At 43.4% G+C, this 24,091-nt stretch overlaps 1 protein-coding gene across 1 annotated transcript in view; it reads left to right on the top strand.

The window, feature by feature from the left end:
- LOC146869271 (E3 ubiquitin-protein ligase TRIM39-like) overlaps positions 1–24,091 on the top strand; it is a 185,129-nt gene that overhangs the window by 62,738 nt on the left and 98,300 nt on the right. Inside the window, exon 6 of the mRNA XM_085646508.1 lies at positions 9,182–9,271. Within this exon, the coding sequence (XP_085502634.1) occupies positions 9,182–9,271 (90 nt within the window). The remainder of the gene's footprint in view (positions 1–9,181; positions 9,272–24,091) is intronic.

Below are 24,091 nucleotides of genomic sequence, written 5' to 3'. Positions count from 1 at the left end.
CCGGACTCCCATAGAAGTCAATGGGAGCTGGTCGTACGACGCGTACATGGGCTACCATTGGCTGAATGGGTACGTCTCGCGCAAGGACGCCCCCTACAGTGGGTACGCATCAGTGCCATCCGCACCGTACATGCCTGTGTTGGGGGGACCCTTGGTCTCCCACTGTGTCCAAGTCTTAGGGCTGTGGGTGACATTGGGTCCGACGCGGACCCCCAAAGGCAACCACCCGGACAATTTGCGAGCCGCTGTCCAACGCGTGCATCGTACTGGATCGGACGTGAATCGCATCCATTGCATGCCACGGTTAGCTTACGACCGAGACGTACGGAGCGGTTCGGACCCAGAAACGACTCGGTCGGTGAATTTCACGTAGCTCGCATCGCACTTGCTCGCTCGTACAGCTGTACGATCGGGGGGAAAACACGCGGACGGCTCGTAGTATTTCCGGCCGGATCGCGTTTGGTGCCCTTCCAACCCGGATCGGAATCGGCCCCTAAATAGAGAACCACCTTCCTATTATTACACCAACCCACAGTCTTCATACTGAACGATTTAAGAATGGAAGTGCATAGCTGTTATCTTGGTCACTAAAACTGTTAGATTTATCAGTGGCTTTTGACATTGTTGACCGTGTCATTATGATAAAAGACATACACAACATCTGATGGCCTTCTTCCGTTGCATCCCCACCTCATAATATCTCTTACTGATTTCCCCAAGGGAAAAAAAGAATCCCTCTTCTTTGTTATCTATGTCGTTCCACCCATTAAACATATATATACATAAAGCTAGACTGATGACGCACTTGAGTGTGAAATTTCCATCTTTCTATTAGCACTTGACAGGAGGATGAACCAAATCTGCTTTAATATGAACCCCACAAAGATGTGTTGTGAGCTCCGAAGTCAGACTCATTTTTAAAAGTATAAGTTAGCCTGCCTGTCTTTGGCCCACATTCAGCATTTCAAATATTTTTCTCAGAACTTGTGAAAGTGTAATTTCATCTAAACAATACTTTGTTATAATATCAGGTAACAAAAGTTTGCCACAAACTATAAGATATTTGCTTTCCATAGTTAGATACTACAAGTGTAAGATAAACATGTAGTCTGATTTGACAGATTTTCATCTTGCTGCTTTAGACCAGTTTTGCAATGTAGGCTAAACACCATTGGTCAATTTGAATTGACCACTGAAATAGAGCAGCCTTCACACCAGGTAATCACTAAATGTCCTGACAGACTGCCAGAGCATCCACGCTTATGCGTAGTGCCAATTCAGTGATGAGAGGAACTGAGCCAAGCTGATCGTGTGCTTTCCTTCTGAAGGAACAATCTCCCTGCGGAAGATGGATACTCAAAGCTGGTCCACTGGGAACAAGTATGCAGTGCATGGATCCCCAAGAAACTCAAGAGGAAAGTTCGCTATTCTATGCCCTCATTGTGTAGCGCATAAAAGTAGCTTTAGGGTGGTATGCTATTAGAAGCATTCGAATAGTCCTTGATTCCGGGACTGGAGGGATTACACTTCTGCCTTCAGGTGGGACCGCAGCTATCACTAGCGGGACTAGTCATATACCGCCCTCCCGGCGGGGATGAGCCCAACTTGATAGCTCTGCTGGATGTGATAGTGCAGAGCTCCCTCCTTCATCCTTATTTCCTCATAGTTGGGGATTTTAACATTCATATGGATAAGGAGGGCTACGCCCCTGCATAGACATTGAGGGCCACTTTGAATGCTGCCAATCTGAGACTAATCAATGATGGCCCCACACATAGAGCGGGTCATACGCTTGATTTAATTCTCTCCAATATTAAAAATGTGACGATGGCAGCGGCACTGCCTGTACTCTGGTCAGACCACTTGCTTATTCCATTTAAAATAAATTTAGCGGCTGATAGACCTGCGCCAAGCATGCGCGTTTTTATGAGGAGACAATGGAAGAAGCTAGTCCCTGCCAACATGGGCCCAGTATTGGCTCAGAATAAACCTATTTTAACCTCGAATGCCAACACTGATGCACAGCGGTTTAATGACTGGATTGGGAACATGGTGTCATCCATTGCTCCAGCAAAACGCACAATGTCTAAGAGGGAATCCCCCTCTGCTCCCTGGTTCTCGCAGGACCTTAGAGAAGAGAAAGCAGCGTGTAAGAGGCTAGAGAGGCAATGGAGGGCAAATTACGGGACTCTGGAAAAAGCACAATTCAAGGAAGCCTCCCGCAAATTGCAGAAGGCTGTTAGAAAGGCTAAAAAGCAGTTCTTTGCGGCTTCGATTCAGCAGGCAGAACACTCAAGCAAGGAAATCTTTAAGGTAGTCCAGTCCTTTTTCAAACCCAGGTGTATTGAGAGGGAGATACCGCCGTCGGTCACGATGTGCGATAGCATCTCTGTCTTTTTTGACCAAAAAATTAAGCGAGTCTATGAGTCATTTGGCCCAGAGAGGAGGACGGTAAAGACAGATCGGTCTGTCAAAGAGATGACCAGTGATTCTATGATTCATTTTCAGCCTATAGCTCTGTCCTCGGTCATGCAGGAATTAAGACGCTGTAAGTCAGGATCACCTGACGACCCATGTCCTCCCAAGCTTTGGAGCACAATGGCTGATTTTGTGGCTCCCACTATCCAGCACATCTGGAATACGTCCATTTCCCCCAGGGTGTTCCCGGAGATATGGAAACACGCCACCCTCCTCCCATTAAAGAAAAAACCTAATGGGGATCCCACGGACCTCAGTAATCTTCGTCCAATTTTTCTGCTGGCTTCCCCCGGGTAAAATGCTTGAGAAAGTAATCCAGCGGCAGCTAAGTAAATTTATAGAAGAAAATAGGATTCTGCCTGAAACGCAGTCAGGTTTTAGACCCGGCTTTAGTACCGAGACAGCGCTGATTGAGGTGGCAGAGTCAGTAAGGTGGTCGATGGATTCGGGAGACACAGCTATGCTGGTGCTCCTGGATCTATCGGCAGCTTTCGATACAGTCGACCACGCAAGGCTGTTAATGCGACTGGCAGAGGTTGGCCTCCAGGATCAAGCGCTGGGCTGGATACAGTCATATCTGTCTCAGAGAACCCAGAAGGTGGCACTGTGGACCGTTTCGTCAGCACCTAAGGTTCTCAGTTGTGGTGTTCCTCAGGGTTCGGCACTCAGCCCATTATTATTCAATATTTACCTGGCTCCACTCTTTACGTTGATTGCCAATTGGGGGATCAAGGCAATATCTTATGCCGATGATACCCAACTGGTGTTTCCATATTCGGAGGTGTCAGAGGCGGCCTTGTCAAGTTTCAAGGGCTGTCTTCAAGATGTTGCGTGTTGGATGAACACCAACAAATTAAAACTTAACGCAGACAAGACGGAGGTGATTTTCTTCGGTAAAGGCTCCCCTCCCCCCTCTGAGTTTTGGTGGCCGACGGCAATGGGACCGGCCCCTTCTCCCAGCCAAACAACAAAAAACCTGGGGGTGCGTTGGGACAATCATTTGTCCTTCGCCTCGCATACCCAACAGCTAGTTGGGTATTGTCTAGGCAAGTTGAGGAATCTTCGGAAGATTCTGCGACTTTTACCAGAGAATTGCCGAAAAACAGTAATCCATGCGACAGTAACATCAAGGCTGGATTACGCTAATGGCCTCTATCTGGGCTTGCCAAAGTACCTAATTCAGCGTTTACAAATGGTCCAGAATGCGGCTGGGAGACTGTTAATGCGTATTCCATTCAAGCATTCAGTCTCTCCGCATCTTCTTTCACTTCACTGGTTACCTGTAGCCAATAGGATTAAATTTAAGGCACTTACGCTGGCCTTTAGATCTCTGTATGGTACCTGTCCAAACTACCTGAGAGTTCGGCTGCCGCGATACTCTCAGGCCCGCTCCCTTCGCTCCAACTACCGTCTTCAGTTAGCAGTCCCTCGAATAAAAAGGGCTCGGCTGGGAGGAAGAACCTTCTCGGCCAATGTGACGGCGTTATGGAACTCACTGCCCCCAGAGCTTCAGCAGGCCCCCTCCGAACCCTGCTTTAAGCAGATGCTGAAGACTTGGCTCTTCACCCAACCACGCTAATTGCTTAACCTGGTATCTGTATCAATGCCTGCGTTTAGCGCCGGGACACCTCCGTGTGAGGTAGCTGTTCGCGCTCTGGAAAATGCTGTATTATTATTATTATTAAACATGTTAGAACTGTTCATTATATTCTTGCTGTTAGCAATATGGATGAATAAACACTTTTAAATATGTAGCGTCATTTCTGAATCCAATGCTTAAGTGTGCTATTCTAAGAATAAAATTGGGTCTGCATTTCCCCTGTGTTCCTCAGCCACTTAGGGGACTGTACCTACCGTAGAAAGGTTAAAAATTGCGTCCTCTGGGATTATTTTTAGTATATTGTTTCGTTCACACCTTCTTTCATATGCCAAACCCCGACTTCATACACACACTCACCATTCATAAAGGTCACCGCTCAACTGGTGGCTACAATGTATTGGCACAAACACCTATGGTTCATTAGGTAATTATAGTAATTTATTAAAACCATTTATTATTTTATACAATAATTAAAAGAAAAAAAGAATTTGTTTCAAGTTAAAACCATTTTTGTCCATAGAATCATCATGAAAAATATGTAACAATACTAAAAACAATTAATCACATTCACAATACTTCAGAAAATCATAACACGAGAGTTAAAACAGACAGTAATGTTTGTCATAAATCGCCATAATCCACAGTTCAATTTATGTACAAACACCCTGATGCCTTGTGTATCATCAATATCTAGGGTGATGTTCGTATAGATGGATTTGTGGCAACAGAGATAGGCGATGACGCGTTTAGAAGGCTTTATCTCATTCCGCCTTCTTTATCAAGACCGTTATATTATGTACTCCCGTCCTTTAAAAATCTATAATGTAAACATATATATATATAACTATAAATAATAAACTTACATCTCATTGTTCTTAAACATCAATACATTTCATGAATTCAATCAAACAACGCTTCATAAAATTACAGTCAATAACACCATAGTCTTTGTATAAATGACCACAATTTTTATAACAATGAAAATGAACAAGAAATTGAAAAAAACTTTGGTGCCAAACCTGCAGGCCACCAAGCAACATCAGTGCCTTTTCAACATGACAAAAGCCCTACACAAATACCCTTACTCACTCGAATCCGTAATCTGTAGCCATTCCAATTACTAAGAGTACATATATATATATATATCTATATACACATGACACTACATCCACTCATAACACTCCAATATACTCTTTTGCTATTGCTATTCACCTCCTTTCCTGCTTGGTGAAAAGGCACTGATGTTGCTTGGTGGCCTGCAGGTTTGGCACCAAAGTGTTTTTCAATTTCTGTAAGGTTATTATTTATAATATATATATATATATATATATATATATATATATATATATATATTATCTACTGGCGGTCGCCAGTTTATAGTTAGGACCATGTTTCCATAGGAAATCCGCAACATTCTATTTGGAATAACTTTGGCGCCGGTCGACGAATCCTCTCGAAATTTTCAAAACTAATGGGGCGCTACGCTCTGCTCCTACCCTGAAAGTCTCGGGGGGATTCGTCAAGCGGGGGCTGAGAAAAAAGGGGGGTCCCAAAACGCGTTTTCCCCATGCATTTTTCCATAGGACCTTTAGACACAGCTACAGCCCGAACGGCTGAACAGAATTACTTGAAATTTGGCAGAGAGGTAGCCATAAGGTCAAGGAAGTGCCTTTTGTAGGTCTGGTGTAAATCTGTACAGTAGGTCCTGAGAAAATAGCATTTAAATCAATATATATATCTGTAAGCGCGCTCCGTGCGCTTACCGTAAGCTTACCGTACGCGTACGGTGACGTGCGCGAGCTCAATTCTGATTGGTGGTTACATGACTGTAAACATTCGAATCGGTCGAAATCAGGAAGTGTCGGCCGCCATTTTCTGTCTCTCGCACTGAGAAACAAAGGTGGAGAACGTGAAACGGGGGCAACGAAGAGAGTTGCAGACCCCCTAGTGTTTGTCAGGGGGTCCAAGAAGGACCCAAAAGTCCGAAAAATAAATTTAATAATTTTTTTAAAAAATCGCGGGGTACGGTACGGTAAGCTTACCGTACGCGCACGGCAAAAAAAAAAAAAAAAAAATAAATAAAGAAGTAACAATCACATTTATTAAATAAATTAAAGGACCCACAAGGGAGAAAAAAACAAATGTTACTGTTTAAAAATAGGCGAGGCGCGCACGGCATGGACTGCGGAACATGGGTGCTCGGTGTGCGAAGCGCACCGAGCGCCCACAGCGCGCGCACGGTGCGCGAAGCGCACCGTGCACGCAGGGTGTGCGCATAGTGAAAAACCAGGAAAAAAAATAAAAAATAAATACATAACTTAGCATTTAAAAAACCGTACAAATTTACTGAAAAAACCATAGGTTTCACACACGTTATAGTTAGGAATTATCATTTACAAAACCTTGCAAATTCACTTAAAAAACCATAGGTTTCACACATGTTATAGTTAGCTGTACATTTCACTCGTAAAAAACCAATGAAATTCCACGTTATAGTTAGATCAGGTAACTATAACTTGCGCGACCGCAATCCACAATGTGTAATTTCAGATGTCATCATTGATGTCATGAGTGATGTCACTGACCATGTCATGAGTGATGTACTATGTGACGTCATCAGCAGTTTATTGTGGGCGCGCAAGTTATAGTTACCTGATCTAACTATAACTTGGAATTTAATTGGTTTTTTACGAGTGAAATGTACAGCTAACTATAACATGTGTGAAACCTATGGTTTTTTAAGTGAATATATATATATATATATATATATATATATATACATATATGTGTTTACATTATAGATTTTTAAAGGACGGGAGTACATAATATAACGGTCTTGATAAAGAAGGCGGAATGAGATAAAGCCTTCGAAACGCGTCAACGCCTTTTACTGTTGCCACAAATCCATCTATACGAACTTCACCCTAGATATTGATGATACACAAGGCATCAGGGTGTTTGTACATAAGCTGAACTGTGGATTATGGCGATTTATGACAAACATTACTGTCTGTTTTAACTCTTGTGTTATGATTTTCTGAAGCATTGTGAATGTGATTAATTGTTTTTAGTATTGTTACATATTTTTCATGATGATTCTATGGACAAAAATGGTTTTAACATGAAACAAATTCCTTTTTTCTTTTGAATCTTGTATAAAATAATAAATGGTTTTAATAAATTACAATGATTACCTTATGAACAATAGGTGTTTGTGGCAATACATTGTAGCCACCAGTTGAGCGGTGACATTTATGAATGATGAGTGTGTGTATGAAGTCGGGGTTTGGCATATGAAAGAAGGTGTGAACGAAACAATATACTAAAAATAATCCCAGAGGACGCAATTTTTAACCTTTTGTCTTAACCCGAGTCCTTCGAGTGTCCAAGGGTTCCTCACTTTTTTTGAAAGTGCCTACCGTAGAAAGCACTGACACAGAGCCTTCAGAAGTGCTCAGTAGGTTGTGTGGGGCAACAAAAGCCTGGCCTTCCCTATTTAGTAATGGTGCCCTGAACTAAGTCCCTGAACCCGTGTGTCATGAATCCAAACCTTGTAGATCTGGGCCGTAGTGCAAAGATATGCAGGAGACAGACTTTATGGTCACAGGATGTTCACCTTCTTTATTGCCCTCAGCTGGCTGGTCCTCATAGCTGGTCCGACCAGAGGACTACTTATAAAAGGAAAAAGCGGTGTTTTGATTATGGACGCCCATTCCGTGTTTGTACTCTGTATACTAGCTGATGTGATAAATAGTTGATTCGCTCATGACAGCCGGTGCAAAGGATTTCTCCATACCTAGGAATCCATCACAAAAAAACAAGCCGGAAAGGCAGTGCTTTTATTCAGAAATCGGGGTGTAAACATTGTCTATTTAAGGCCACCTTTGTTCCTGATAGAAAAACTACAGAGTTTAAATGCTTATATTTTGGGTTCTATAGTACCAATTTGTAGGCCTGGGCGGTGAACTTCGCTCCGTTTGTGGAGTTTTCTGCACTCCGCAATCCGCGCATCTTGCGGAGTGCAGAACACTCCGCTTCGCAATGTGCAGCGGAGTTTTTTCACCTTTTGCGATCGTGAACAGTAAGATCGTGATCGCGAATGGTAAGTTTGGGAGTGCGTGCTGCCACTCGGGTAGAATTTCTACCTGAGCGTCAGGAATACCAGCACAAACTGCAGTTCGCATTGCACTCCGCCACTCGCGGAACTTGGCGTTTTTTTTTTGCAACTTCGCTGAGTTCCGTGTAGCAAAACTTCACAAATTAAGCACAGGCCTACCGATTTGTTCCCATCTACACATTTTGTGGCTGGATGCGCCCTATAAAATCTGAAGCCATGGGCCTCATTGTCCCAGGTCTCCTTGCTTTGCACTGGTTATCCGTGCCCGAGAGATTGTGGTTTAGGTCTCTTAGTATAGTATACCTGTATCAGCTTCGCCGCGACGCCTCTCCATGACTAGTAGTCTCAGTCTCTATTGACCGATGGTAGGCCATATGTATTAAGCAGTTTTGAAGTCAGAAAAGTCTGCATGGGATGGAGACTGGAATAAAAGCAGACCTCTACAGTGACAGGGATGAGGGTCAGCTGTCTCTCTCACGCCTCTATCCATGTATTTGTAGCCTGTTCGGTTGGATTCACAAGCGGGATTCCACCCCTTTAATATTAAATAAGGTAGCAGTCACATCAGTGGTGAGTGTTCATAATCAATTTAATATAATAATATAAAATACCATACTGCATCATAACACAAACTATCATCTTTTGTGCTGATTGTCAGATTCCTGCTTCCTTTGCATGTCACTTCTCACATATATAATCTATTGCAGACGGCAGCATCTTTCACACTACTGTTGCAGAAAATATAATGCATGTGATGGCAAAATATTGTCACCACAATTTATGTGTGTAGTCATAAAAGGATCTTCAGTGACCCCACCCTTAACAATCTGCTACATTGTTTGAGCCCCCTCTAACAGCTTCATCTGTGTTTGATACCCCGTAGAGCAGGCATTTTATCTACCATCTTGATATGCACTCTGGTCACTTAATATTAATGCAATTGTCCTCAAATGATTGTCGTGAATAATGCTTAACTTTCTTTCTAGTCTCCCCAGCGTGTCACCTGTGGACAGATTATGGTCATATTCTTCTGGGTGCCCTGGCTATTCTTCTAGCAGCAATTTGTGGATATATGTGTAAGTATCCAAAGTACAAAGCTATGATCAGCGATGCAGATGTGTTGCAGAGGGGAAGGAATTGGAGCCCTTTCTGTATGGGGGATGGGGGATGTCTCTTGTAGGGCCTATGGCAGCAGCCTTTACCATTGAACTTTTACCAGCAGTCTTTACTGCGCAGGTATGTACTACACAGTTAAGTATTTATAGGTTCACCACAAAGTACTTTATCAAGCAGATATGATGTTTGTATGTTTTAGATAAGAAAATATTCCTGTTATTAAAAAAAGAAGGGTTTCAGGTGTGGATAGAGGTAAAGAGTGTTAAGGGTAATTATAGGTTTATGCAGTGGGTAGAAGTATAGGGAGGTAAGGGTGATATTAAGGTTTAGGAGTGGGTAGAGGTAATGACAGGTAAGGGTAATTTTAGGGTGCAGGGGTGGATAGAGGTAAATGGAGGTAAAGAGAAGTTTAGGGTGGGGAAACGTAGTCACTTAAGTGAGATTTTATGGTTTGAGGGAGAATAGATGTAAAGAGAGATACAGGTAATTTTAAGTTTCATGGATAGGTAGAGGTAAAGAGAGGTAAGGGTAATTTTGGGGTTTGGGGATGGGTATAGGTAAAGAGAGGCAAATAGTAAATCTGTATTAATGTCTACGTCAAACAGCTGAAGCTGCACTAAATTGTTTGGTGCTCCCATCAATAGAGCTTGTCTTTGTATTTGGTTGGGGGGCACGACCCGCTTACACTCCGGCCTGTTATAAGGATTTACCTGAGATATCAGAGCACAGAGTAGAAGAAGGGAGAGGAGAGAGGCATTCACCTCGTCTCTATGATTCTGGACACCCAGAGTTTCAAAAGACATTGAATTTAATATGGCAATACAAAGAAGAGAGAAGATTTTAAGATTCATTTTAAATGCACGTGACTAATTTTCATTTGGAATGATTTTGCACTTGAACTTTATACTTTGAATGTAACTGTGTGGCAGTAACACTATTATAGCATGATTATAAGGCTCTACAGTCAAAAGAGAAAATATGACTCCAGTCCAGGTGCATTCTGGGTATTGTACTATGACATGCTACTTTATCACGTGTGTTGGGATTTAAAAGCAAATGATTATCGTACATTTTCACCTGCTCAACTGTGATCAAGGCTTAATTGAGAAGCCGAAACGCGTCAGGAAGAAAAATGTGGTGTCTTCTGTACTATGAATGTAACACTTGGTCTGTTTCCAGAATTGGCTTTGGCGCTTCTTTGTGTATGGATTATGTAACGGAAGCTCTGTCCCGTTACTCAGCTGAAGCCACCCTGCAGGATTGGGGGTGCCCGTCGATGGAGGTGCTTGTGTGTGTGTATATATATATATATAGATATATATATATACACACACACACACACACACACATATAAAATGCCTTTTTTAGTTTGCTAATAATAATGTATGCGCCATTTAACAAATCTTCACGAAACCGTCAAAAAAGTGCTGTTTTTTGATCAGCTCTGTCCATGAAAGTTTCAGGGTCCAATAAAAAGGAGGCTGGTCACCCAAAATGCAAAATCTTCCTGCATCTTACATTGATTATTCAGGAATGCAATAGTGCAAAAACGGCTGAACGGAATTACACCACGTTTAGCAGAAAGCTAGATCTTGGTCCAGAAAGCATGATTTATTAGATCTGGTGTAAATCCATTCAATAGATTTAGAAAATTAGGGTTTCAAAATATTGGTATATCTTGATGGTCGAGTTCATGTGCCTGGAGCCCCCTCCCTAAGGCAATTTGCCCCCCTGGGATCCCATCCCCTGGGGCCTGGTGAATTTCTTGAGGGTCCTCCTCCACGAGCCGATTACAGGTCGAGGACCTCATGCCTTGGGGCCCAGGATAGTTATGAAAGGCGAGAGGGGTTTGCACTCCCCTCCCGAGCTGGTTACAACCCCGTAAACTCCATCCTTTGGTTGCCCGGCATACTTAGGAAAGAGGAGGAGGCATGGGCCCCCCTACTCAAGCCGATTATGGCCTCGGAAATCCCATCCTCTGGGGCCTGACCCAATCTCTATGTCCAGAGAGTACACCTCTAGGAAAGTGCTTCCTTGCCCTCTCCTTTAAACAAATGTTAGACTTGGGGGATGGGGACCGGAGCCTTTTGAAGCTAGTGGAGGAGGCTGCATGCCCCCCTCATGAATAAATATGTGCCCCTAGGGATGGGGTCCCCTGGGAGAGTAATGGTTTGGGGAGAAGGACACATGCTCCCCTTACCACTATTATAAATAAAAATGAATAAAAAAAGAGCAGCAGGAGCCACTCATTTATTAATCTTTGGTGTGCCCCATAATGCCCTGGGGCATTTTAACATAATATATTGTGATGTCCCTAGCAGAAGCAGGGGCAGCAGCAAATATTTTTCATGTTTATTTTTCATATTTGTTGTGGGGTCCAACCGCATGCTTAGCATGCAAGAGAGCTGTGTACTGTGGGGTGTTCGCTGCTTGCGGAGGTTGCAAGCAGGGCCTTGCCTGAGTAAATCCAGGACCTGCAAGACTAAATGCGTGCTGCGCTTGCCACAAGGCTGTGTGGAGTGTGGGGTTGGCTGGGGTCGCGGGTAGTTAGCCACATGCCACATGGGTTGTAAAAGATAATAAAATATTACTTTATCGTAATAAAAACCTAGAAATGTACTGAAAAGCTTATAGGATAAGTTATAGTTAGAAATGATAACAATATGTTCGAGGCATATGAGCTGCAGATTACACACTTTTGCATAGATTGCCATCTGGTGTTGGGCCCGGATGTTTGCAGTTGTTTTTCCTCTTGGAAAGTCTTTGGAAGTCACAAGGTCGGTGACACCTCCTTTGGATCGTATTGCGCATGGGCTTCGGCTCCATCCTCAGATTGTTTTTTTCCGCCATCGGGCTCGGATGTGATCTTCGCGCTCCGGTTCCGAACAGTTTCCAGTTCTCCAATCGACGCGCAATCCTCACCCAAATCCGCGGTATTGTTTCGATCGCGATCTTCACACTCGACGCGGCTCTCATCGAAAAGACCTTCGATTCCAGTCGTCGACGACGGCCTTCGGGCCTACCCAAGCTCCGGTCCTGGCTAATGGAAAGGACTCCCTTCAAGAAGTGCCCTCGATGTGGGTCCAAATTCCCCCACATCGATCTCCACGAAGTATGTAACCTCTGCCTCTCCCCTGAACACGAGGCTCAAGACTGTCTGGCGTGCAAGTCCTTCAGGTCCAAGAAAACCATTTGAGACCGAAGGGCACGAAGAACTATGGCACACTCGTCGACGGCGATTCCGGACGACATCTTCGGGGAAGGCGTCGATGCTCCAGAAGAACACCACACCGACGAGGGCCTCGTCAGCACCTCCGAAGCCGACGATTCAGATGTGGAGGACATCACTCCGGCACAGAGGGTCGTGAGTACCAATCTACCCCCCCACACCCTCTCCGGCACTGAAAAAGGCTTCGTTACGCCTTCGCCTCCGGGCCTAAGCAAGACCAAAGACATTGCTTCCCACACCACTCCTTCAGGACCAATAAAGAAGCCGATTAAGCCTTCTGGCGGCTCGGGCTCGAGCCAGCCCACCATCGGTGCCGACAAACACTCCTCCGCACCGGCACCGAAAAAGAAAATGGCCTCCGCTTCGGCACCGAGCCCCGCACCGAAACACTCGGTGTCGAAACCCAGCTCCAGCTCCTTGGTACCGACACCATCTTCGGAACCGATAAAAGCACACAAGGCCACCGGCACTGAGACTTCGAAGCCAAAAACCATCTCGGCGCCCACCCAACAATTAGCCAAGCCGCATAGTTCCAAACAGCGAACTAGCACAGACAAAGCCAAAAAAACAACGGCCCCAACGCTTTCGGCGCCGACGGACCAACCAACCTCACCAGAACTCTTTACACCGGATCCATTGCAAAAAACATTAACCAAGGATCCCAAAACCGGACATTTGATGCTCTGCATCAAAAAGAGACAGCTGGAAAAACCTGCTCCGCCTCCACCTCCAAAGAGGAAAGACTCTGCTACCTCCCCTTTCAGAATACCTTCCCCACCTCCGCCTCCCCCTCCACCTTCCCCTCCTCCACCTTCTCCTTCTCCACCACCACCTCATCATTCCCCAACACCCTCTCTGGATCATGATGATCAAGGGGACGTGCCCCATGACTTGCCTACAGGGGACCCCACTCCCACAGGCTCCCCAGACCCATGGGATGACTATAACATCACTGACATTCCTAACGTCCCACAAGATGATCTCTACCTTTCCAGACCATCCCCACCTGTAGACTCATTGGGGTTCAACCATCTATTGCAAAGGGCTGCACACTATCACGGGGTAGATCTCCATACCGACCCCGTGGAGGAGGATTTCCTCCTCGATACCTTTGACACCACACATAGGACCACCTCCATATTACCTATGCTCAAGGGAGTTATAAAACATGCGCCGGAGGTCTTGAAAAGACCCAGTCAGAGCCAGGGTCATTAACCCGCGCATTGAGAAGAAATATAAAGCCGCCCCTACAGATCCCTCCTACATCAGAGGGCCAGCACCACTAGATTCCCTGGTAGTGTCCACAGCACGTAAAAGTGCCAACTCCCAGGTGTCAGGAGAAGCACCACCACCTGATAAAGAGTCTAAACTATTGGACGCATCAGGCAAGCGCACTGCATCCCAAGCTGCCAACATATGGCGCATCGCTAATACACAAGCGTTATTAGCAAGATATGAAAGGGCCCATAATGACGAACTAGAAGCCATAATGCAACACCTCCCTGATAAATACAAAAATAGGGCCAACGAGCTAATTCAGGAGGGCAAAACCATCACTAATACCTCCATCCTTTGTGCCCTAGATGCAGCAGACACAGCCTCCAGAGCCATCAATACTAGCGTCCTCCTCTGTCGCCATGCCTGGCTAAGGATTTCAGGTTTTAAACCGGAGGTAGAAGCCTCCATCCTCAACCAGGAACATCTGTTTGGGCCAAAAGTGGATGAGGTCCTCGAAAAGATGAAAAAGGACACAGACACGGTAAAATCTATGGGAGCCTTAAAATCCAACCTTCCCAGGCGGTCCTTTCGCCGTTCTTCCTTTCGGAGCACATCCAGAGGCTACTCCTCCGACACCGCTTCCACTTCATATAAGGCCCCTACCCAATTTACCTTTACAAGGGGTTACCAAAGAGGCGGCTACAGGGGCAACAATAATAAAGGCAGAGGCAAGACAAACACCGCCCGCTCTGCCTCCACACCTACCCAATGACTTCCCTCCACTCCCCCCAGACCATCCCACTCCGGTCGGGGGCAGACTCCAAGATTTCCTTCCTGTCTGGGCTACCATCACCTCAGACAAATGGGTAATACAAATAATTTGGCCAGGCTACTGTCTAGAACTAATATCTACCCCCCAAACATTCCACCCAGACAACGCCCAATGTCACAGGAACATCTAACACTACTAAAGCAGGAGGTAATGTCCCTCCTACACAAAGGGGCGATAGAACACGTTCCTACCAACCAACGAAATATGGGGGTCTAGACGAGACTCTACGGCCCATCCTAGACCTTCGGCCCCTAAACAAATACATACACTCAGACCATTTTCACATGGTAACACTTCAGCAGGTACCGCTGCTTTCCCAAAACGACTTCCTGGCCACTTTAGACCTAAAAGACGCTTATTTCCACATTCCTGTGCACAACGCTCACAGGAAGTTCCTCAGATTTGTAGTGGACGGCCAACACTACCAATTCAAAGTACTCCCGTTCGGAGTCACAACAGCACCACGAGTATTCACCACGTGCCTAGCAGTAGTGGCAGCACATCTGCGGAGACAACACTTCCATGTCTTCCCATACCTGGACGACTGGTTGATAAAAGCCAGTTCATACAACCAGTGTGTACAACACACGTGTACCACTGTCCAGCTACTTCACCAACTGGGATTCACAGTAAACCACGCAAAGTCCCATCTACAACCGTCCTACATAAAACAATACCTCAGTACCACCATAGACACCTCAAAAGCACTAGCCTACCCCAATCCGACCAGGATTACAAACACTCAGGCTCTACGCGCCAAATTTATGGCACTACACTCCCTCCAGCTTGAGTGTTTATGCAACTAATAGGGATGATGGCCTCTTGCATATTCATAGTACCTCACGCAAGACTCCAGATGCGTCCTCTCCAAGAGTGCTTAGCGCGCCAATGGAACCAGGCCCAAGGTCAATTAACAGATCTGGTGTTAGTAGACGGTCGTACCCATCGCTCTCTGCAGTGGTGGACCACCACAAACCTTTCCAAAGGTCGACCGTTCCTGGACCCGGTTCCCCAGATAGTACTGACAACGGACTCATCGCTCTCCGGCTGGGGAGCTCACCTGTTACATCTCACCATGCAGGGCAGATGGACACCTCAACAAATGTTACTCCACATCAACCATCTGGAGATACTAGCCATCTTTTTAGCCCTAAAATCTTTTCAAACACAGATTTCAGGCAAGGCAGTCCTAGTCCGCACAGACAACATGACAGCCATGTACTATATTCAAAAACAAGGCGGCACACACTCTCCACAGCTCTCTCAGCTAGCACAGAGCAAATGGAGATGGGCCATACCCCAGAAAATCTTTCTCCTAGCTCAGCATGTCCCAGGAGTCCAAAACACTATGGCAGATCTGCTCAGCAGACAAACACAACAAATCCACGAGTGGGAACTCCACCCGCAAGTTCTTCACCCGTACTTTCAAATGTGGGGGCATCCACAGATATACCTCTTCGCCACCCACGAAAACTCCAAATGCCCAAGCTTCGCCGCCAGATATCCACACCCATTGTCCAAAGGAAATGTGATATGGATGAACTGGTCAGGCAGATTTGCGTACACTTTTCCGCCTCTCATACTCATTCCACTAGTGGTGCGCAAACTACAACAACACTCCCTCACACTAATCCTAGTAGCTCCAACTTGGGCCAGACAACCATGGTACACCACACTGCTGGAACTATCTGTAGTACCGCACCAAAAATTACACTTCTCTCCACACCTCTTAACCCAGAACCATGGAGAGATCAGACACCCGGACCCATCTCAGCTCAACCTTGCAATCTGGCTCCTGAAATCCTAGAATTCAGTTACCTAAATCTTCCCCCTGACTGTATGAACATCATCAAAGAAGCTAGGCGACCCACCACTAGAGCGTGCTACGCCGCCAAGTGGAAACGTTTTGTTGTCTATTGTCACAACAACACCATCAATCTCCTAGATGTGTCGATTCAACACATCATAGGCTCTTTACTCCACCTACAAAGGTGCAATCTAGCCTATACGTCCATTCAACTGCACCTCGCAGCCATAGCAGCTTATCTACAAAACAGGCAACATCTATCACTCTTTAGAGTACCTGCCATTAAAGCCTTCATGGAAGGCCTTAAAAGAATAATTCCCCCCAGACTACCACCCTCACCTGTGTGGAACCTAAATATCGTTCTCACCAGACTAATTGGGCCTCCCTTCGAACCACTACACAAATGTGAACTTTAATTCCTAACATGGAAAACCGCCTTTCTTGTAGCCATCACTTCCCTCAGAAGGGTCAGTGAGATACAAGCACTTACCATTCAAGAACCTTTTCTACAAATGCACCATAACAAGGTTGTTCTCCGTACCAACCCAAAATTCCTCCCTAAAGTCATTTCCCCCTTTCACCTAAACCAAGCTGTAGAACTCCCAGTATTCTTCTCGCAACCACAGACAGTTGCAGAACGAGCTCTTCACACACTAGATGTCAAAAGAGCCTTACTCTACTACATACAGAGAACACAAACTTTCCGTAAGACCAAACAACTGTTTGTCTCTTTCTCTCCACCACACAAGGGCAACCTCATCTCCAAGTCGGGGATAGCTAGGTGGATTGTCAAATGGATTCAGATTTGCTACCACAAAGCCAAACAAACGCTATCCGTTCCCCCTAAAGCCCACTCTACACGTAAAATAGGGGCTTCAATGGCATTTTTAGGGAACATCCCATTAGATTACATCTGCATAGCAGCTACATGGTCAACACCGCACACTTTCACTAAACACTATTGTGTAGATGTGCAAACTAAGCAACAAGCTAGTGTGGGCTAGGCTGTACTCAAAACATTATTTCAAACCACTGCAACAGATGCGGGTGGTCGCCGCTAAGGATGGGTACTGCTATATAATCTATGCAAAAGTGTGTAATCTGCAGCTCATTTGCCTCGAACGGAATATGCTACTTACCAGTATGCATCTGTTCTTGGCATGTAGAGCTGCAGATCTATACACGCCCACCCGCCTCCCCGGCTACCCTTATTTGTTCCAGTTTATCTTATTTAGATACAACACACATGGGCACCTTCACTGTTATTACTACGTTCCATCATTTCCCTGCTGGCGAAAAACAATCTGAGGATGGAGCCGAAGCCCATGTGCAATCCGATCCAAAGGAGGAGTCACCGACCTTGTGACTTCCAAAGACTTTCCAAGAGGAAAAACAAACTGCAAACATCCGGGCGCAACACCAGATGGCGATCTATGCAAAAGTGTGTAGATCTGCAGCTCTACATGCCAAGAACAGATGCATACTCGTAAGTAGCATATTCCTATTTTGCATTAAAAAACCTCAAAAATTCACTAAAAAAACAGAGGTTAAAGTAACTTCATAGTTAGGTGAAACTTTCAGTCAGAAAGAAATATTTTAAACTTAAAAGACACAGAAATTGAACAAATATTGTAATCAGTGCTATCTATAACGTGAGCCCCGCCATGCACTGCTTAGGACCTCAAACATGACATCACTCATGACATCTATATGACATCATTGATGACATCTCAAATGTGTTGTATAGAAATGCGGAGTAGAAAGCTAAATTATATACTATTATGAGTTATTAAATTGTGTGTAAATCCCTTATTTTCTCTTCAAGTGGGTGGTCTGCGCCAAAGATAGTAGTCGTATATATTCAACCTTTCCTTTTTTGGAAGTTTGCACATATTAAACAGTTTGAACATGCATGCTAAATTAAACATGACAGAATTGTTGTGTTGATTGGAAATATGACAAGAAAAGTGACATTTATGTGTCATATTGTAATCCATAGTTCTTGTGCGCTTCACATGTAAGTGCCAAGTACCTTCATTTAGAATTTAAAAAATGCATTTCAGATCTTGAATCTTTACAGATCAGTCCTGGAGCTCTGAAAATTACGCCAAACCCAATGGCAGAAATTCTTTTTGGTGAAGTCTATGTCCTAGAGCATTGGGAATTTAGGGAGAAGGATCCCGAGTTATCTTGAAACTAAAATACCAAGTACCAAGAATAATAATTTGCAATGTCCGTGGCCAAAAGTAGACTGCAAGAGTGTGAAAAGCATGTGATCTACAGCAAATATGCTGCAAAGATACCTTTCAGTCTTAAAGATCGATAAAGATCAGACCAACACCATATTCAGGGTAATGACAGATTACAATTCTGCATCATGCCATTAAGTTAGCTACTTAAAAAGGATAAAGCACCATTCCTTCTCTGGCCTACATTTTTCCAAATGAGTTAGATTCTGCAGTTGATAAGTAAGTGAACGTCGCATGCACAATCCATGGCATGGTTTCACTTTTGTGGTCTGTTAATTTGCTACTGGTGTCTTACATGAATGCACCACCATCGAGGTGCATTGAAGTGTCTTTCTGGCCATTGTTGATAGAATGAGTGCTTTGTTGAGCAGAGATGGAAGGACTAACAGCAATAGCTTAGCAAATAATGCTCCCTCTAGACCTATGTTCTAATTTCCAATATTCAATCAAAATTTTAATAGAAGATCTTAATCAGCATGGGCTAGCACACAAAGGACAACAATTTATATCTTTTACTTCTGTTTATTATATTTTTGTATTATCCTTTTTTAATATATAAATATAATAGAATTTTATACATATAAATCAATCTTCATTAATGACATCATTATATTTTACACATTTTTAATGTCAATTCCTTAATGCACAGTATATTATTCCATAAACAAAACAAGAACACACAAGCAGAACCCAGGGAGAAGAACACTGCACATTCATACTCTTCATTCATACAATCACATACCATACATCCCTTATAGATAAATCTCAATAGTTGTCCCAATTAGCGCATTTTAGTTGTAGAGTAGTCCTTATGACCCCCAACAGGGAGCTACTACAAAAAGTTGTAGGATCTACAAAAAAGGCTTGGTCAACGTGTTTCAGTGGCACGAGAAAGCATAGGAACAACCTTCATCAGTACCCGCTACTTCTCATATTGCAAGTTCTCACAACCTGGGAATTCTATTTAAAGGAATAATATTAATCTACAATGCTTGCTGTTTATGCTGTAAGAGGTAATCACAGTATTTTCCTTTTTTCTTTTTTTCTTTTATCTGACGATACCCGTGAGAGTCACCTCAATGTCCCACTAGGTACGGGACAGAGCCACGGTCCATCCGGTATTTATTCAGTAATGTTCCATATATCTTTAAATAATGAATTACGTAGCGGTCATCAGGGTATTTCTATTTCATCTGCACCCAAATCTGGGAAGGACCCCCAAAGAAACAAATACACGGTTTTACGATTCTTCGTGGTGTACCATTTCTTGAAACATCCAAATCCTTTAGTAGCACGTAGGCATCCTCAGATCATCCTCCCGTCAGCAAGTGAGTTAGATTCTGCAGTTGAGAAGTAAGTGGACATCGCATGCACAATCCATGGCATGGTTTTACTTTTGTGGTCTGTTAATTTGCTACTGGTGTCTTACATGAATGCACCACCATCGAGGGGCATTGAAGTGTCTTTCTGGCCATTGTTGATAGAATGAGTGCTTTGTTGAGCAGAGATGGAAGGACTAACGGCAATCGCTTTCATAAAAGCTGATGATGAACAAGGAGTCAATTGCAGAGATATTCTTTAAACAAAGGCACAGCCTCACCATTTACAATGGGCAGTTCCATTGAGGACCGGGGTCGGTACTGATTTGCACGAGGCAGGCCTCTGTCTAGAGTGCTGCAGTGTGAAAAATGATGAGTTGGAATGCTGCTCCAGTGATTGTCTGCGGTTAGACGATTTGCAAGAATTCCTTTCATTATCATTTGTATATTGTATGTATCATAAGTGGCCAAGGGCTCCATCCAAGCTGTTCCTCATTGATGAGGCCGGAACAAGTGTAGGGTTGCTCGTGTTTCCTTCTGTAAGATGCTTTGCCTGGTGGTTCGGCTGAACTGTTCTCATGAGGAGAAGGGTCAGTACAGTTTTGCATAAGGTGCAGAGTTCCAACATGAGTGTCATTGCCTCGCCAATGATTTATATTTAAAATAAATAAATAAACAAACGAAGTACATCATTTCTGGGCATGACTCAGTGTTCAGAATACCGAGCTAGCCAGAAAGTCCAGATGATGGCTCATTTAAAACCTAAAGACCAGCTTGGATTCCAAGACGTAGGATACATTTGCTTGAACATCTTTCCTTTGTCAGCCAGGTTGTACAGATTAAATGAAAAGCTTGTGGCTGGATTAGTATAGCCTTTACAAGAACTGTATTATTTATCGGGAAGAACTAAATTCCCTTGTCCTGATCAATCTAGCAGATTGCTTAGCAACTGATGAAGGCATGACGCAATCAACATTTTGAAATTGAGAACCCCAGATGCAATATCTTTGAATTGAAAAATATTATCGTCCCAATAGCTTACAAGTAATATTTTTTTCTCTCAGTCCTGTTCTACCCAGTTTTTTCTAATGGGGTTAGCCCCACCAGCGAGGTAGTAAATTGCTTCAACTTTTCTGAGATTGATGTGCATTCACATCCAGCATAAGTGTCATGAAAGAAGCTGGAATCCCAGACTACTCATTTTGTCCTTTTTCCATCTTTAAGTATTTCTCTTGCTATGTTTGGGGTGAGACTGGGTTGCATGATGGGGCACTGGCCAAAAATGGAACTTTGAATTTGATCCTAGATTTTGGTGTTGAATTCAATCCAATGATACTGCTGGTGTTCAGCAATAGTGAGTGGTAGCTGCTGAAATGGAGTAAGCAGAAATGGCAATGAGTAACTTCTCAATTAGAGTTTTATAGGGCATTGAGATATGAGTTCAGCCACAGTGGGGGTCAGTCTGAGACAGGCAATGTGTGATTCACTACCCAGTGAGTCTTTGCTCAGATTACTAACAAGGATGAGGAAGTAGAAGTAATAAATAATTAGCTAAAGGGTCGGACTGGTCCAGTGGTTTGAAAAATCCTTTTTAGAAGGAGCTCTTTGTGGATGCTATGCAGTTCTAGGAGACTAGATAGAGTATGTAATTGTTTCAATGTGAATGTGTAAACTCACAGTCACCCAATAGGATCTTGGAACCGAGAATGGAAATAAGATGCCTGAGCAGAGACAATAAGTAAGCCTCTGGTAACCGAGGTTTAACAGAACACAAGAAATAAAACCTAAACAGAGAAATTAAAGCAATATGGTTTCAAGTATTTTTGGAAAACTCAATAGTTACTTTGAGTGTAGTGAGAATAGTAGGAAATTTCAGGGATTGTCCACAACCAAGAAGGATTTGCCACTTATATTGTTGTGAAAATTCTAGGGGCCATAGACTACACAGGGCTAGTTGGTTTGAAAATAATATGGTTATGTACTGAAAGGCAATACAGCTTGGTCATGTAAGTGAATATCACAGTTTGGCAACACGGACTCAAGATGAGTTGGGGGTTCTGAATAATCTGTAGACTAGAAAGTAAATATTTATGAAATTCAAGGTACAGAGAGTTGCTATAATCCAGCTGGCAGGAAATACCTAAATCTTTAAACGAAGGCAAAGTGTGCTTCCGCTGGACAAGCAGTGATCAGACATGCCTCACTAATATATAACTGACAACCTAAGACAGTAGAATGATCCTGGATTTCAATAAGCAAGCACTAGCAAAGCCAACTGGTCTGTCCTTGGCAGTATTTGTTTTGCAAACTTATATTGAGTTTTTTGAGTAAAGTATTGTAATGTATAAAGAACAAATCAAGCCATTTACTTTGCATTATTAGAAAACATTATATAAGTTTATATATAAAACAAATTAAAATATAACTAGTGCAACCATGTAACCTATGTTACTTTTCAATCTAAATAGTTTGCACAAACATAAAATCATCCTGTTAGTAATTGTGCGATGGAAATGTGCCTTTTAGCTGTTTCATCTAGGGTGGCTCCTTGATTCGTTAATTCAAATGTTAGACAATGGTATACAGCACATTGTGATAAAACTAGGATTTTGTCTGATTGTTGATATCAGGGTTAGCTTAATAGTTAGTGTAGCTGTTGCTTTTCTGTTAATACATTTCTTATGCAGCTGTTTTTAGCTGAGATTTTCTTTCAATCAAACCCATGCAAAGTAATGTGTTATTAGAACATTGGAATGTGGAGCGCTCCATTGAATACAATGGAGTGCTCCATGCTTCTATGGGCCGATAAAGGCCCGCAGAGCAACATTCCAATGTTTTACAAAGGCCTCTCGAAGCTCGAGGGGAATTAAATCCCCTGGATCTTCGAGAAGCCTTTGTTTAATTTGTTAGAACATTCTGCCCTCTAGTGGCAGAATGTTCTAATAGCCTTATAGCCCTTCGTAGCAGAGCTATACCGCTATTAAAGTCCCGCTGCTTTTGTTAAAGTCCCTCGCCTTCGGCTCGGGCCTTTAACGCTGCAGCGGGCCTTTAATAGCCGGTATAGCCCGCTACGGCGGGCTATAAGGCTATAATATGGTCCCTGATGCTGTACTCAAAGTTGGAGCAATCTTGCCATATTGTCATTTTGAGTGTATCTTTTGAAACTTTAACGCTAATGGTGCTAAGGTTAATTGCTTGTCTGCAAACAGTTTTTGTAGGGATTTTGAATAAAGTAAACAAAATGAATATTAGTTTGTGATGTTATTAAAAGGAGTGATGGGTAAAATACTTCTGTGTAAGAAATGATGTAATACTTTAGTTGATGCCCTGTGTCAAGCAGTTTGTCATGTTAGTTCACATACATGGAGTGATTCATATGGTGCTGATTCAAGTGCTCATGTACGTGGTGAGACAAAGGGTAATGCAAACAAATGATAAGTTGCTACTGAGGAGATACCTAGCGTATTATACTTTATGCAATAATATTCATATAGCTTTGTGCTGTATAGGAGGACGCATAAGGTATTTAGAAATTCTGAGTCATTAAAGTGAGTAAATAGTAGTTCATGCAGGATACATTAGAGGTATAAGTTGCTATTAGGACTAAGTTTACGCGTTTGTGAGAATGGTATTAATTAGGAATAAGAGTAGATTTTTATGACACGAGAAAGTACTTTTTTGGCATTAATAGAATTTTATCTGTAGTTTGAGCTGATGCTTGTGTTAATAGAAATTGTTTACTGATTATTTTAATAACTGTTTTAGTGTGTTGAAATTACCTAGAAATGGGTTGGATAGGCATCTGGTTTGACGATATTGAATTATGACATATGTGTCACTGCTGTCATAGTAATTGACTGTAATGAAGTGGGTTATTAATCAGTTTAGATGGTGGTCCACCTCAAGGAATAATACCACAAACATGCCAGGGTCAAACCCAATTTAAATCATTTAAACCAGCTCTCAACCCCCTGGTAGCTGGGCACAGAGCAGGCAGGTTTAACGTAAGAAAATGTGTAAAGATTTAGGTGCCGATTCCAATCCGTTAAAACCCGGGTACGAACCGTCGGACGGAGCGTTTTTCTCCGTCAGACTCGTACCCGGGAAAAACACCATACAAACATGC

Source organism: Triturus cristatus, chromosome 1_1, assembly GCF_964204655.1.
Source record: "Triturus cristatus chromosome 1_1, aTriCri1.1, whole genome shotgun sequence".
NCBI lineage: Eukaryota > Metazoa > Chordata > Amphibia > Caudata > Salamandridae > Triturus > Triturus cristatus.
Note: the sequence above shows the minus strand (reverse complement) of the source record. Positions and strands in the feature narration are given on the sequence as shown.